General features: G+C 36.0%; 1 protein-coding gene across 3 annotated transcripts in view; it reads right to left on the bottom strand.

Moving 5' to 3' along the window:
* LOC134841070 (tyrosyl-DNA phosphodiesterase 2-like) overlaps positions 1 to 12056 on the bottom strand; it is a 124596-nt gene that overhangs the window by 71214 nt on the left and 41326 nt on the right. For 2 of the 3 annotated variants that reach the window (XM_063856841.1, XM_063856845.1), the window contains exons 3-4: positions 10061 to 10201; positions 9532 to 9903 (exon numbers count right to left, since the gene is read on the bottom strand). The exons of the other annotated variant lie outside the window; for it this stretch is intronic. In XM_063856841.1, the coding sequence (XP_063712911.1) occupies positions 9532 to 9903; positions 10061 to 10201 (513 nt within the window). The remainder of the gene's footprint in view (positions 1 to 9531; positions 9904 to 10060; positions 10202 to 12056) is intronic. 3 annotated transcript variants of the gene reach the window in all.

Here is a 12056-nt window from a genome sequence, read left to right as displayed (position 1 = left end):
CTCCCAGTCTTCACCTCTCCAACGTTCCCGTGGTGAGTCTGACCACCAGTCGGATGATCGGTTGGTATAGTTTCTCTCGCTCATTTCTTTCATTGAATTCTTTGTTAGCTGAATTTTGAATTGTTTTTGCAGTAGTGTGTTGAAACTGAGAGAAAGTTTTTGATTTCGTTGCAGCTCTATTGTTTAGCTGTTTGCACAGTCGGGAAAGTTGATTTAATTCGTTCTGGTTGAGCTTTGTTCGTTTGTTCGCCATAGCAACCATGAGGGGATGAGTTAAGTGCTCCTTTTACTCCAGAATGTTTAGAATAATTTCGCTCCGGTTGAGCGGACAGTTGTTTTCTAGCCTACTGTTTATGCAGTCTAAAGTTTTCTGAAAGGAGATAATTGTTGCTACTACGAACTTTACGTCTAACTCGGATTCGAGCCATGGATCATTATACGGGTCACGCGATAAAAAAAAAACGACGATCCTCATGTCCTTCCCTGGATTGTGAACTGTTTTGAACTGATACGGCAATAATCTATCGACCCACGTTTTGTTTGATTTGTTCCCATCCAGGGCTGATGTTAAGATGTATGATCAGTTGCAACGGTTAATTCTTTTTCAAGTAAATAATGTTTGGATCCCAAACAACCGCGAGTAACTCTCATTCATTTGTCGAGTATTTTTGTCTTGTACATTTAGGTACCTGGATGCGAACGTTTGTTTGCTGCTCTAGAGTGGCCCTCAGTCCATTAAGGCTGGCTTCGCACTTAACCCTTGTATTTCTTTTTGCATCGTAGTAATGCACTTTTCAGATATTAGCGACAGCATTTTTTAAAGCCTCGAACACGACAGTGTGTTCTTCCCCCCACTCAAACTTTTTCACTATCAATATCGTGTTTTTTTATTTTTCTTTTGATTTTCTTCTTTTAGAAGAGGTCGGAGTTTATCTGTAAGGTTTGCCGCATTTAGGATAAATTTCGCTAGGTGATTTATACTACCTAGAAAGGATCTTAGTTCTTTCAAAGATTTAGGTGGGTTGAGATTTTGAATGGCTTGTTTTTGTGAATTTTGGTGTAACCCCCAATCTGATAGGTGATGGCCTAACCAGTCAACCTCCTTTTTGAAGAATTCACACACTGAGATTTTCAACGCAAAGTTCTCATCATTCAGGTTTTTTTAGTACTTTTTCCACTAAGCATGTACTGGTTCTTCACCTTTTGACAATGAGAATATCGTCTAGAAAACAGTTTTTGCGTAATTGATAGTTCTGTCCATGGCTTTTTGGAACTCGGCGGGCATGTCTGCCAAGCCAAAAAAAAACCTGTTGGGAACCTATAGGTTCCTGTAGCGTTTCCCCCAATAATATTAAAAATACACTGGCGAGCTATATCTGGTTTTAATTGGCTATACACATATTTTAAATCTAGCACAGTGAATTAAGGTGTGCCCTCTTTCTTTTCAGTGACAGTTTGGCTTACTCCATCTATAAGTTCATCAACATTTGGCATTTGGTACTTCTTCTTGAAAAGTTGCCTGTTGATCACATTTGCATCTAGTGCCAGTTTTACCGAATCGTCTTTTTTTACTGTTATTACAATTGGGGCAATGAAACAACCGCTTGTACATTTATCCAATTTTGTGATATGACCTTCTGTCAATAATTTCTTAATTTCCGTTTCCACCATATCTTGTATATGGATTGGTATTCTCTGATAAGTCTTTCAATTTCGTTAAGAATTTGTTTTCCCAACCTTCTGACTGCTTGCACATGAGCAAGTCAAACCTTGACAGTTCCCTTGGAGCTGGTTTCTGTGTGGTTGATATCCCCTCTTGTCCTTGGAGGTCCAGACCCATTATACATCTGGTTCTGCGATCTGTCACTTACAACGCAGAATACAAACAAAAACAGTTTGTCTGTTGTATTAACCTTTCTGTCGGTATAAATCGAGCTCTCTTTGATTTGTCTATTTCTTTCGTTGTCGCTTAGTTTCGGAAAGACACTGGGCTTCGTGTCCACGGTTAGTTGTACTATCTGATTATTTATCCTTACCATGGCCTTGAGTGCTTTCACCTTGTTAGACGTTGGGTCTCTGAGGACGTGAATTTTTTTGAATGATCACCCTCTCCCACTTCGTTGGTTGATTTGTCTCCTTGATTCTCTCCTCGACGTATCTTGAGATTCTTTCTCCCTCTGGTACAAATGGCTGTATTGACATGATCTCAAAGTCGCTACACGACCCAAAGTCTTCCCTTATGAGATAACAGGCCTATTCCGACTTTTCAGAATCCTCCGTTAATTCACTTACTAGCTGTGATCAGCACATTTTCGCGAAATGGTAAGGTTTACCGCAGTTCTTGCAGGTTTTTCCCATAGGAGGACAAGACTGTAAATGTCCCTGATCAAATGCACGTCCACATCTATTAGAGGGCTTTGTTTGCCCACTAGAGGGTGTGGATCTACTGCTATTCTATTTGCCGTTGTTTTCCCGCTTGAAAGGTTGTTTCCTAGTACTTCCATTTGAGGTTCGTATTGCCATTACTGGCTCTTGCTTGATTTTCACTCCCGAATTGTAGTTAGTACTGGACCCCGCAACTGCTGCTGTATTCGTCTTTTGAAACGCCATTGTGTTCGATTTACTATGTTCAAATTTATGGCTCTTTTGAGTACTTCCTCTGGCGCAAGTGTTTCGATAGTTAGGCTATCTTGTAGAGTTAATTTTTTCATCTTCGATATAAGCAAGTCGCGAACGATTTCGCCCTCTAGGGTTCCCAACCCAGATCTTGATACCAGTGCAGTTAACGCCGCATGGAATGCCTCTAGGGTCTCTCCTTGTTCATGCATTCTCATGAAAACCCTTGTTCCTGCATTCTCGATGCTAGTTCAATGATTTATTTAACGACATTTTGGATATTTCCACATGAGGGTTTTTTTGTAAAAACCTCTTGTTCCCTTCCGCTCCGAGGGAGAGAAACAATTTGGATTCAAGCTTCTTCTGTACCTCGTTATAATATATGTTGAGGCCAACCCTTGGTCTACGTGCTCTTCTCTCTTCGTTCTCAAGTGTCACTCGGTCTCTTGCTAATTTGTCTGTGAGAGATTTGTCTGCTCTCGCAGTTGCGTCTTTTCCATCTCCTGGTTTCATAAGGGTCCATTTCCTAAGGGTCTTCTAGCATAATTTCTGGATTGACATTTTCCTTGACCGTGAATGCCATTAGAAATTGCTCTAACCAGATTTTGAACTGCCACGGGTCTAGGTTCGCTGAAGCCCAAAATACTGGTATTCCCATATCAGTGCGATTGTCCTGAACTGAGAATCCTGCTGGCTGCGCCATGTGATATCCTATGAGGTATCTTGTTGGAAAACTAAGTTATAATTCCATAGAATTTATTTGTTTATTGAATTGATAGTTTTCTCTTTTGAGAACTGCTGAGATCTACGTAAACTCATGTTAGTCTGATCTCTCAGCGGTGTACCGAAGGTTTCAGATACAGTGACCTAGGACAATGGTATAATACAAAAAGAATAGTCAGTGAAGGTTACATCACGTTACTGTTATTGCAGTAGCAGTATCACAGTCTGCATATTGTGCACATGCACACTATTCGCCAGCACAAAATTTTCGGATATTGTACTTTTCTTGAGAGTGATCCCAACCTTTTCCGAAGAAGGCTCGTTGTAAGGTGTCGAATGTCAGAGCAATCAATTTTTTCAGATATGGCGGCATGGCTTGTTCTTACCAGAAATTTCTATAGCTGTTTTTCAAGTGCCGTCTCGGCAATTCAAGCTCTCGCTTGCGGCTGCCAGAAACATTAGGATGATTTTCACAATTCAATAGTAATTTTCCATTGTTATTTTGTAGAGAAATGATAAGCCATTGAGTTCAAGGTTAAGAAAAGTGTTAACAAGTTGCAGAAAACAAGACGAGATTTGTAGTCATTTTCATCGCCAATAATCCAGTATGCACCCTTGCGTTGGATACTCTCAACGCTTTCCATATTTATGACATTCGCATACCATACTGCACTATCGTATGAAAGAATAGGCATGACCATCGATGTGAAAGGATTAATTTAGTGCTCGCTTTATCAAACAATTGAATACGTTTTTTATATGCGGACAAGACCATATAAGAGCGATAACTTGGCTGTCGTCAAAAATTTGCAAGTTTTGATGCCCTTGCTGAGCTAAAAATGTGGCTACGTTTAGATTTATGAAAAAAAATTGAGTGAAGTTTCACACAGAGGCGAAGCTGAGCTTCGCACCACTTGCGATACAAATATGAATGACTATGAAAATCAAACGGAAAAAATTCAAAAACTCGTTTTTGACAAAAGAAAATGCAACAAAAGCCCAAAATATCCAAAAAGAAATTGTCTACAACATTAGAAACTCTACAACGAGCTTTGGGAATGCTATACAGAAGCCAAGTTTTCAAAAAAGTCCTTTCTGCGGAAATAAGCACACAGACAACAGTCTGAATTAGCCAAAATTTTTTATTTGGAAGAAAAACAAGTCTCAAGTGAAAACGAATACCCGTGCTTTGTCGTCTCAAGCATGGGGGTTACATTAACTTAGAATAAAGCCGAATTAACGAGCTACGGAAACTAAGCAGACAAAAATAAACAGACGGATGATAGTCCGTAAAAGCACAAAAACTCTTAGTTTGCAAAAAAGGGTCCGCCATATTCGAACCGCATACCTTTACCGTCTCAAGCAGTTGTTTTACCTCTACGCCAGATGCATCTGATGGCTGATTGGATTTGAATTTATAGTTACCAAGCGGTAGCAAAGCTGAAAAACCTGAGCAGAAACCTAGAAATTATCAACTTAGAAATTCAAAAAAATTCTCAACTTATAAAAACTGAGTCCCTTTTCCCCTCAGAGCACACAAAATGTTTTTCTGACTTAACGACGCAATAAGAGGCCACTAAGTCAATATTAATTAAGCCGAAATTTATTAAGCCGATAAAAAAGACGAAACAATGAAAAAATAAAGTGAAATTTTAACAAATCGAGCCGGTAAAATTACAATAAAATGAAAAGCAAATTTCGATTCGACCGGATTGTTGAAAAGCTAAAAAAAATAATTGCAGTAAAAACTGTTTACAGCTAAAATAAACGATTCTTAGATAGGCCAACTAAGCCGACAAAACATAAGCAGACAAATAATAGGCCGAAATTTTTTTTTTTGAACCGGAACATTAACCGTTTAAAAAAACTGGTCCTGGCCAGATTCGAACCAAGGACCTTTGCCGTCCCAGACGTACTCGTTACCACCAGGCTAATTGTGCAAGATCCACTACAATATTTGAATTCATTGTGAACAAGGTTCCAAAGTTGTGGACAAAGTTGCTTCAGGGAAAAAACGTCTATTACCCGATTGCACTACCCATGCTATCGCAAGGGTGATAAACGATTTAAAACAGGCCTTTGATACCCATGATGCTAAAATCTTCTCGGAACTGGAAACATGAAAACTAACACAATTCTTATGAATGGTTCATGAGCGGTTTATCTAATAGACACCAGAGCAATTTTGTGACTAAATGTTATTTATAACCCATATAGAAAAAATCAAGACAAAAGAAGGGAGACCGCGGAAGAAAAAAATAATACATTTTAATGCTAGGAAATTTCTAACGAAACAATAAAACTTCAATATTGAACATGAGCATATGAAGATTAAAATCATTCTAAATTGAATCAATGTCTTGTTCAAGAGAATAATTGTGTTCCCACAGAGAAAAAATGACTCTAACAAAAGCCATCAACTACTTCAATTTAAAAAATGATTCATGAACTTTATGTACTGACCCTCTCAAATTTTGCTTGCGCTCATTAAAAAAATGATATCCCAATTCCTTTCTTAATAATTTATTCACCAAAAACTTTTTCATACAACAATCGTAAACCGATTTTTTCTATTAAAAATGTTGAAATCGTTGTTAACAACAAGGTGTTGTTACTAAATGTACTGGGAAAAAATGATCTGCGATCTGCTTCCTAACAACACGGGCTATATCACTGCTCTTGAAGTTTCTAAATTTTTAAAGAACCAAGCTGCTTATATATAACATGTATGGGAAAAAAAGCAAACGAATCCAACCGTAAAAAAAAAGACGGAGGAATCCAAGAAAGCTTTTGATTTCAAAATGTGAACGATACGAATAATATTGACTTAAAGGTTTTTTAACTAAAATGGTCAGATCTCCAAAAGTACTGGGTTTCAGATCTCCGTAAACGAAAACATAATATGGCTGACAGCATACAACTTCACTTTCCATATTTGAAAAAATTGAAACAATTTCAATTGCTAAAACATCAAGTCCCATTCATATTGGACTCATAATCCAGCATAATTAATTTTCAAAAATCAGACACTTTTTTCTTAATTTGATATTAAGTTCAAAAAATTGAGCAATAATTTTAGGATGAGAAGCTACATATGCATCCGCTGGTAGTATCTGACATCACCCCAACAAATGGTCGACAATTTGAAAAGTATTTATTAGAAAAATAAAACAATTGAAATTTTTTCAAAAAAGATAACAACGTCATATGGAAGCAAAAGTCGTTGAGCCGTCACAATTTTGAAAGGAGTTGAAAGTATTTCCTCCGAAGGTGACTGCTCAACTGCTTTTAGTTTCCGAGATATGACGTTTATTCAATGTTTTTCATTAACTAAACTTGATTAGAAAAAACTTTTAGGTGTTCTCTGGGTACTCTTAGTGGTAGCAGATGCTTAGTTTAACTGCTGAAATCATCTTAGTTGCTGACATATACCGTTTTTATGCTTTTTCAAATTTCCACAAACTTAAGATCTAAATTAATTTCGAAAAAGAACAAGTTCGAAATACTCATTATTATGGCGAGATGCTCTCAAGGTGCACTCAGGGTGTTTTTCTGGACTGCAATTGTAACTGCTCAACGACTTTTGCTTTCATATGACGTTGTTATCTCTTTTGAAAATTTTCAATTGTTTTGATTTTCTAATAAAAACTTTTCAAATAGTCTACCCTTTGTTGGGGTGATGTCAGGTTACTGACGCTTGTAGTAACCTGACATCACTCCAACAAAGGTCGACAACTTGAAAAGTGATTATTATAAAATTAAAACAATTGAAACTTTTCAAAAAAGAGAACAACGTCATATGAAAGCAAAAGTCGTTGAGCAGTCACAATTTTGAAAGGAGTTGAAAGTATTGCCTCCAAAGGTGACTGCTCAACTGCTTTTAGTTTCAGAGATATGACGTTTATTCAATGTTTTTCAATAACTAAACTTGATTCAAAAACTTTTAAGTGTTCTCTGGGTACTCGTACTGGTTGCAGATCTTCAGTTTAACTGCTCAAATCATATTAGTTGCTGAGATACGCCGTTTTTATGCTTTTTCAACTTTCCACAAACGTAAGATCTAAATTAATTTCGAAAAAGAACAAGTTCGAAATACTCATTATTATGGCGAGATGCTCTCAAGGTGCACTCAGGGTGTTTTTCTGGACTGCAATTGTAACTGCTCAACGACTTTTGCTTTCATATGACGTTGTTATCTCTTTTGAAAATTTTCAATTGTTTTGATTTTCTAATAAATACTTTTCAAAAGAGATGACAACGTCATATGAAAGCAAAAGTCGTTGAGCAGTCACAATTGCAGTCCAGACAAACACCCTGAGTGCACCTTGAAAGCATCTCGCCATAATAATGAGTAATTCGAACTTACTCTTATTCGAAATTATTTTAGATCTTAAGTTTGAGAAAATTTGAAAAAGCATAAAAACGGTAACTAAGATGATTTGAGCAGTTAAACAAAAGATCTGCAACCACTAAGGGTACCCAGAGAACACCAAAAAGTTATTAAATCCAGTTTAGTCATTGAAAAAAATTGAATAAACGTCATATCTCGGAAACTAATGCAGTTGAGCAGTCACCTTTGGAGGCAATAATTTCAACTCCTGAGAGTACAACGACATTACCAGACAACAGGGTTGCCAACTTCAAATTTTGAGGACATTTTTAAATCTAAATTTTCTTTAAAAAAAAACACGAAAATGTCAGAGGTCGGAACATCAACGTTAAAGACTTGAGCAGTCACATTTGGATACAAGATTTGTAGCACCAATAAGTTTGCTTGCAGTACCTCGGACTATGCACTTGAGAATTTCATCTTTTTCAAGTTTTTTTATAATTGTTATATGAAAATTTTGTTTGAAAAATCTTAAAAAATGACATATCTGGGAAACTGAAAGGACTTGAGCAGTCAGAATCGGAGACAAGATTTGGAGCCTGCAGGTGTACCTTGACGGTGCCTAATTACAGGATTGAAAATTTCAACTTTTGTCAAGTTCTAATCTAAATTCTTCGAAATTTTTTTTTTGAAAAAATCATAAAAACGTCTCGGAAATTTAAGAATTTGAACAGTCTTATTTGGAAGCACAATCTGCAGCGCCTGGAGTTACCCTGACAGCAACTCACACCAAATGGTTGAGAGTTTCAATTTTTGGGAAGTTTTTATATATAAGTTCTTTGAGCATTTTCGAAAAAAAATCATAGAAAAACGTCATATCTCGCAAAATAAAAAGATTTGAGCAGCCAGCTTTTGAGGCAAGATTTGCAACCCCTAAGAGTACTCTGAAAGCACCTAACTACAGGGTTGAAAACTTCACAATTTTTGTTGAACTATTTAAATATAAGTTTTATGAAAATTTTCGAAATAATCACAAGAACCTTCGCATCTCGTCAACTAAAGAGATTTGGGTATTCATAATTGGAGGCCCAACTTGCAACGCCTACGGTAACCGTGACAGCATCCCAATTTAGGGTTTCTAATTTCAACCTTGACAAAAAACACTGGAAAACCGAAAAAAAATCTTAACCATTGCAATTTATGATATAGCTTAAACGTGCAAAATTTTTTTCATTAAACATGCAAAAACAATGGGTTGAAAAAGCCTAAGCGTGGCGAGATATAGAAGCCCGCATTTAAATATATAATAGATACATCGATCACAATAATTTCTTTAGTTTCGTTAAAATTAGCCTTATATCGTTCAAGCTTTCGAGATATGGCATTTTTTTCAATTTTTTCTTTTCAGGATCGGAAAGGTGTACATAGATATAAAATTGACTTACCAAGGCTTTCGAATACTTTTATAAACGTTATAACTTCACTGCTTAACTCGGAAAACTTCGGGGTACAATAAGTAGTGGTCATCAATTATGCATTTCGTCTCACCTCTATGATATTTTACTCTTAGAGTGGACTTAGAGTGACTGACGACCAACAAATAAAATCAAGAATGCCCGGTGGTTTTTATGTAAACTTCTAAACAACCGATATCAAACGACTCTAACGACAACAATTTGCAAAAAAAAACAAAAAACCTTCTCTAAGAACAACTTTCTTCCGACTGTTTATCGCACATTCATGACTAAGGTTTATTCTACAACATAAAAACAAAAACCCATGAACAAAAAAAGTTTATAGAAAAATACCAGACCATATTAACATTAAAAATTATACGTCTCAGACGTTTTCACTCAACTCACCGAGATGAGTTGTGAAAAACGTCAATGGCATTCCGAAGTACTCCGCCTTGCAACGCACAAGATTCCTCCCCATCTCTGTTTTCTTGAAGTTAATAGTCTCAAAAGTCACATTCGAAAAAGTAGCCTTCCTGACTAGCATAATGACAAAGTAGCCAAAACTAGTTTCAGGTTTGTACACAAGGAAATCGTCCAGAAAGACGTCGTAAATGGACATCAAAACGGGATCAATTATCTCTTGTAGAAAAACAACATCGGGTTTGAGTTGTTTGATTTTGTTGAAAATTGCTACCATCCGAGATTTCAGGAGCTTCTCGCTGAGACAATCAACGTTCCATGACATGAATCGTAAAACTATTTCAACGTCTTCAGTGTCTAAAAAAGTGTCAAATAAAATAATCTGATCCTGATGACATCTTTCGCAAATAGAATTTTTTTGGAATATCGGCAAACATTTATGTAGCTAATTATGCCTCCAAAATCAGGGAAAAACGAGCAGAGAAATGACGACTGATAGCATGAAACGACTTACAAAAATCTTCATCTTCTTCATCTTCGACCAAGCTCTCATACGTTTGCACTGGCGAGGAATAATCGTCCAAATCAATCACTTCTGTTTTCACAGAAACATCCGAACTTTTTTTCGCGTATTCAAAGCTACATGGAGTAGAGCCTAGAACATACAAATTTATTGTTTCGATTGTTTCAAATCAATCACTTGTTTTCACAGAAACATCCGAACATTTTTCGCGTATTCAAAGCTTCATGGAGTATACGGTTATTTTTCGCCTACTTTTCAAATTCGCCTATTTTTGGAGCGATTTTGAGCGGTACAGTCTTTTAGGTAATTGTCTGTGGAATCCAAAACAGCACAGAAGATCAAAGAAAAGTAGCAATGTTGCGGATTCCGCGACAAATCTGATTTTGGCCTGTTGCGGAAACCGCTTACAATGCAGATTGCACATTTTGGCCTCGTAATGAGAGCCTAGAACATACAAATTTATTGATTCGATTAATCAAGGATTGGGAAGAATTATGACTTGGATTATTCTTTTCACGCGCTCGAAATTATCTTAAAATGTGATGTCAAACTAAATTATTTTTAGCCAAGATTCGGTTATCAAAACTTTAACTCAACGAAGTTGTCTCAATTCACAGAAAAAATTTTCTGGGTAGATTCATTTCAATGATGAACATTTTAATTGCTACATAACAGCAACCTTAAAAGCAGCTTACGATCTGGTCTATCAATTTGATTGAAAACTACGAAAATGGTCATTTCAAATTTCGTGTTCATTCTAATTTTTTTGCACTATGCAACATTATAGAGAAAATATATTTCGTTTTTGCAAGCTAGACAATAAATAGCCAACAGAATGTTAGCAATTATCTACAATAACAGCAAAAAAAAATATATAGTATCTTTGGATAATTCTAGAACTACAATAACAGCAAAAAATATATAGAATCTTTGGATAATTCTAGAACTATTTTATAACCTGAAGTTTATTCATTTCCAGGATAGTTTTATAACATTTTTAGGCATTGTCCTTTTAGATAAGTTAACATATTTTGATTGTTAACATGAACATTTATACAGAACCCATATATCTATCAGAGGACATAAATTTGAGAGAATAGAATAAAGGGGTTACGTAGCAGTATTTAGACAACCGCGTATTCAGACTCGTCAGTAAGTAGACAAATACTGTATTAACCAATCAGAATCGAGACAAGGAAGAAATGAATAACTAATAATTATTTATTTCCTGAATTTGTTTTCTCATCTAGATTCTGATTGGTTAATATGGCATTTGTCTGCTTCCTGACGAGTATGAATACGCGGTTGTCTAAATACAGACTGCACTCCGAATAAAGGCATGCTAATGCCCATTCAATGTCTCTACCCTTCTAAGTATTATCAATTTACTCAAGCAAAAAATATTATTTGATAAAGTAACAAGCGATTACTAATTTCATGGAGATAGCTCAATAGGTACTTGAGACATGTTTATAACCACTTGAAAAAAATTTGAATGACATGCAATCAAAAAACAGATTTTTCAACGACTGTGGAAAGCCAAAATTTACAATATCAAAGCTCAAAAACTTCATTCACAGTGAAAAAACAATCAATAAACTGAGGCATATAAAGCGACTGTTTTCTGTTCTAAAAGGACAAAATGCTTTTGCAAACAATATTAAGGTGCTGCGGAGAACCGTTTTTGCTATTCAGATACAAGGCTAGAGCACCAACCCTGGTAAATCGCTTTCCTTGATGAGGCTATGGCCGCCTAAACAGAAATTTGCAAAAATATATGTTTTTACTCATATAAAATAAAATTGAGTCGGTCAATTGATTGCGTGCTATAACACATCATCCATCTACTTGCGTTTGCGAAAAGTCCAATATTTCAGAAAAAATGAACTTGACCAAACTTTTAAGCTTTTGAGGAAAAATATAAAAACCGCACGACCGCATTACTTTTTTCATTCACAATGAATCACTAAAACAATGAGAAGATATG

The sequence above is a fragment of the Symsagittifera roscoffensis genome, chromosome 3, assembly GCF_963678635.1.
Source record: "Symsagittifera roscoffensis chromosome 3, txSymRosc1.1, whole genome shotgun sequence".
Classification (NCBI taxonomy): Eukaryota; Metazoa; Xenacoelomorpha; order Acoela; family Convolutidae; genus Symsagittifera; species Symsagittifera roscoffensis.
The sequence above is the reverse complement of the archived record's forward strand: the minus strand, read 5'-3'. Positions and strand labels throughout refer to the sequence as shown.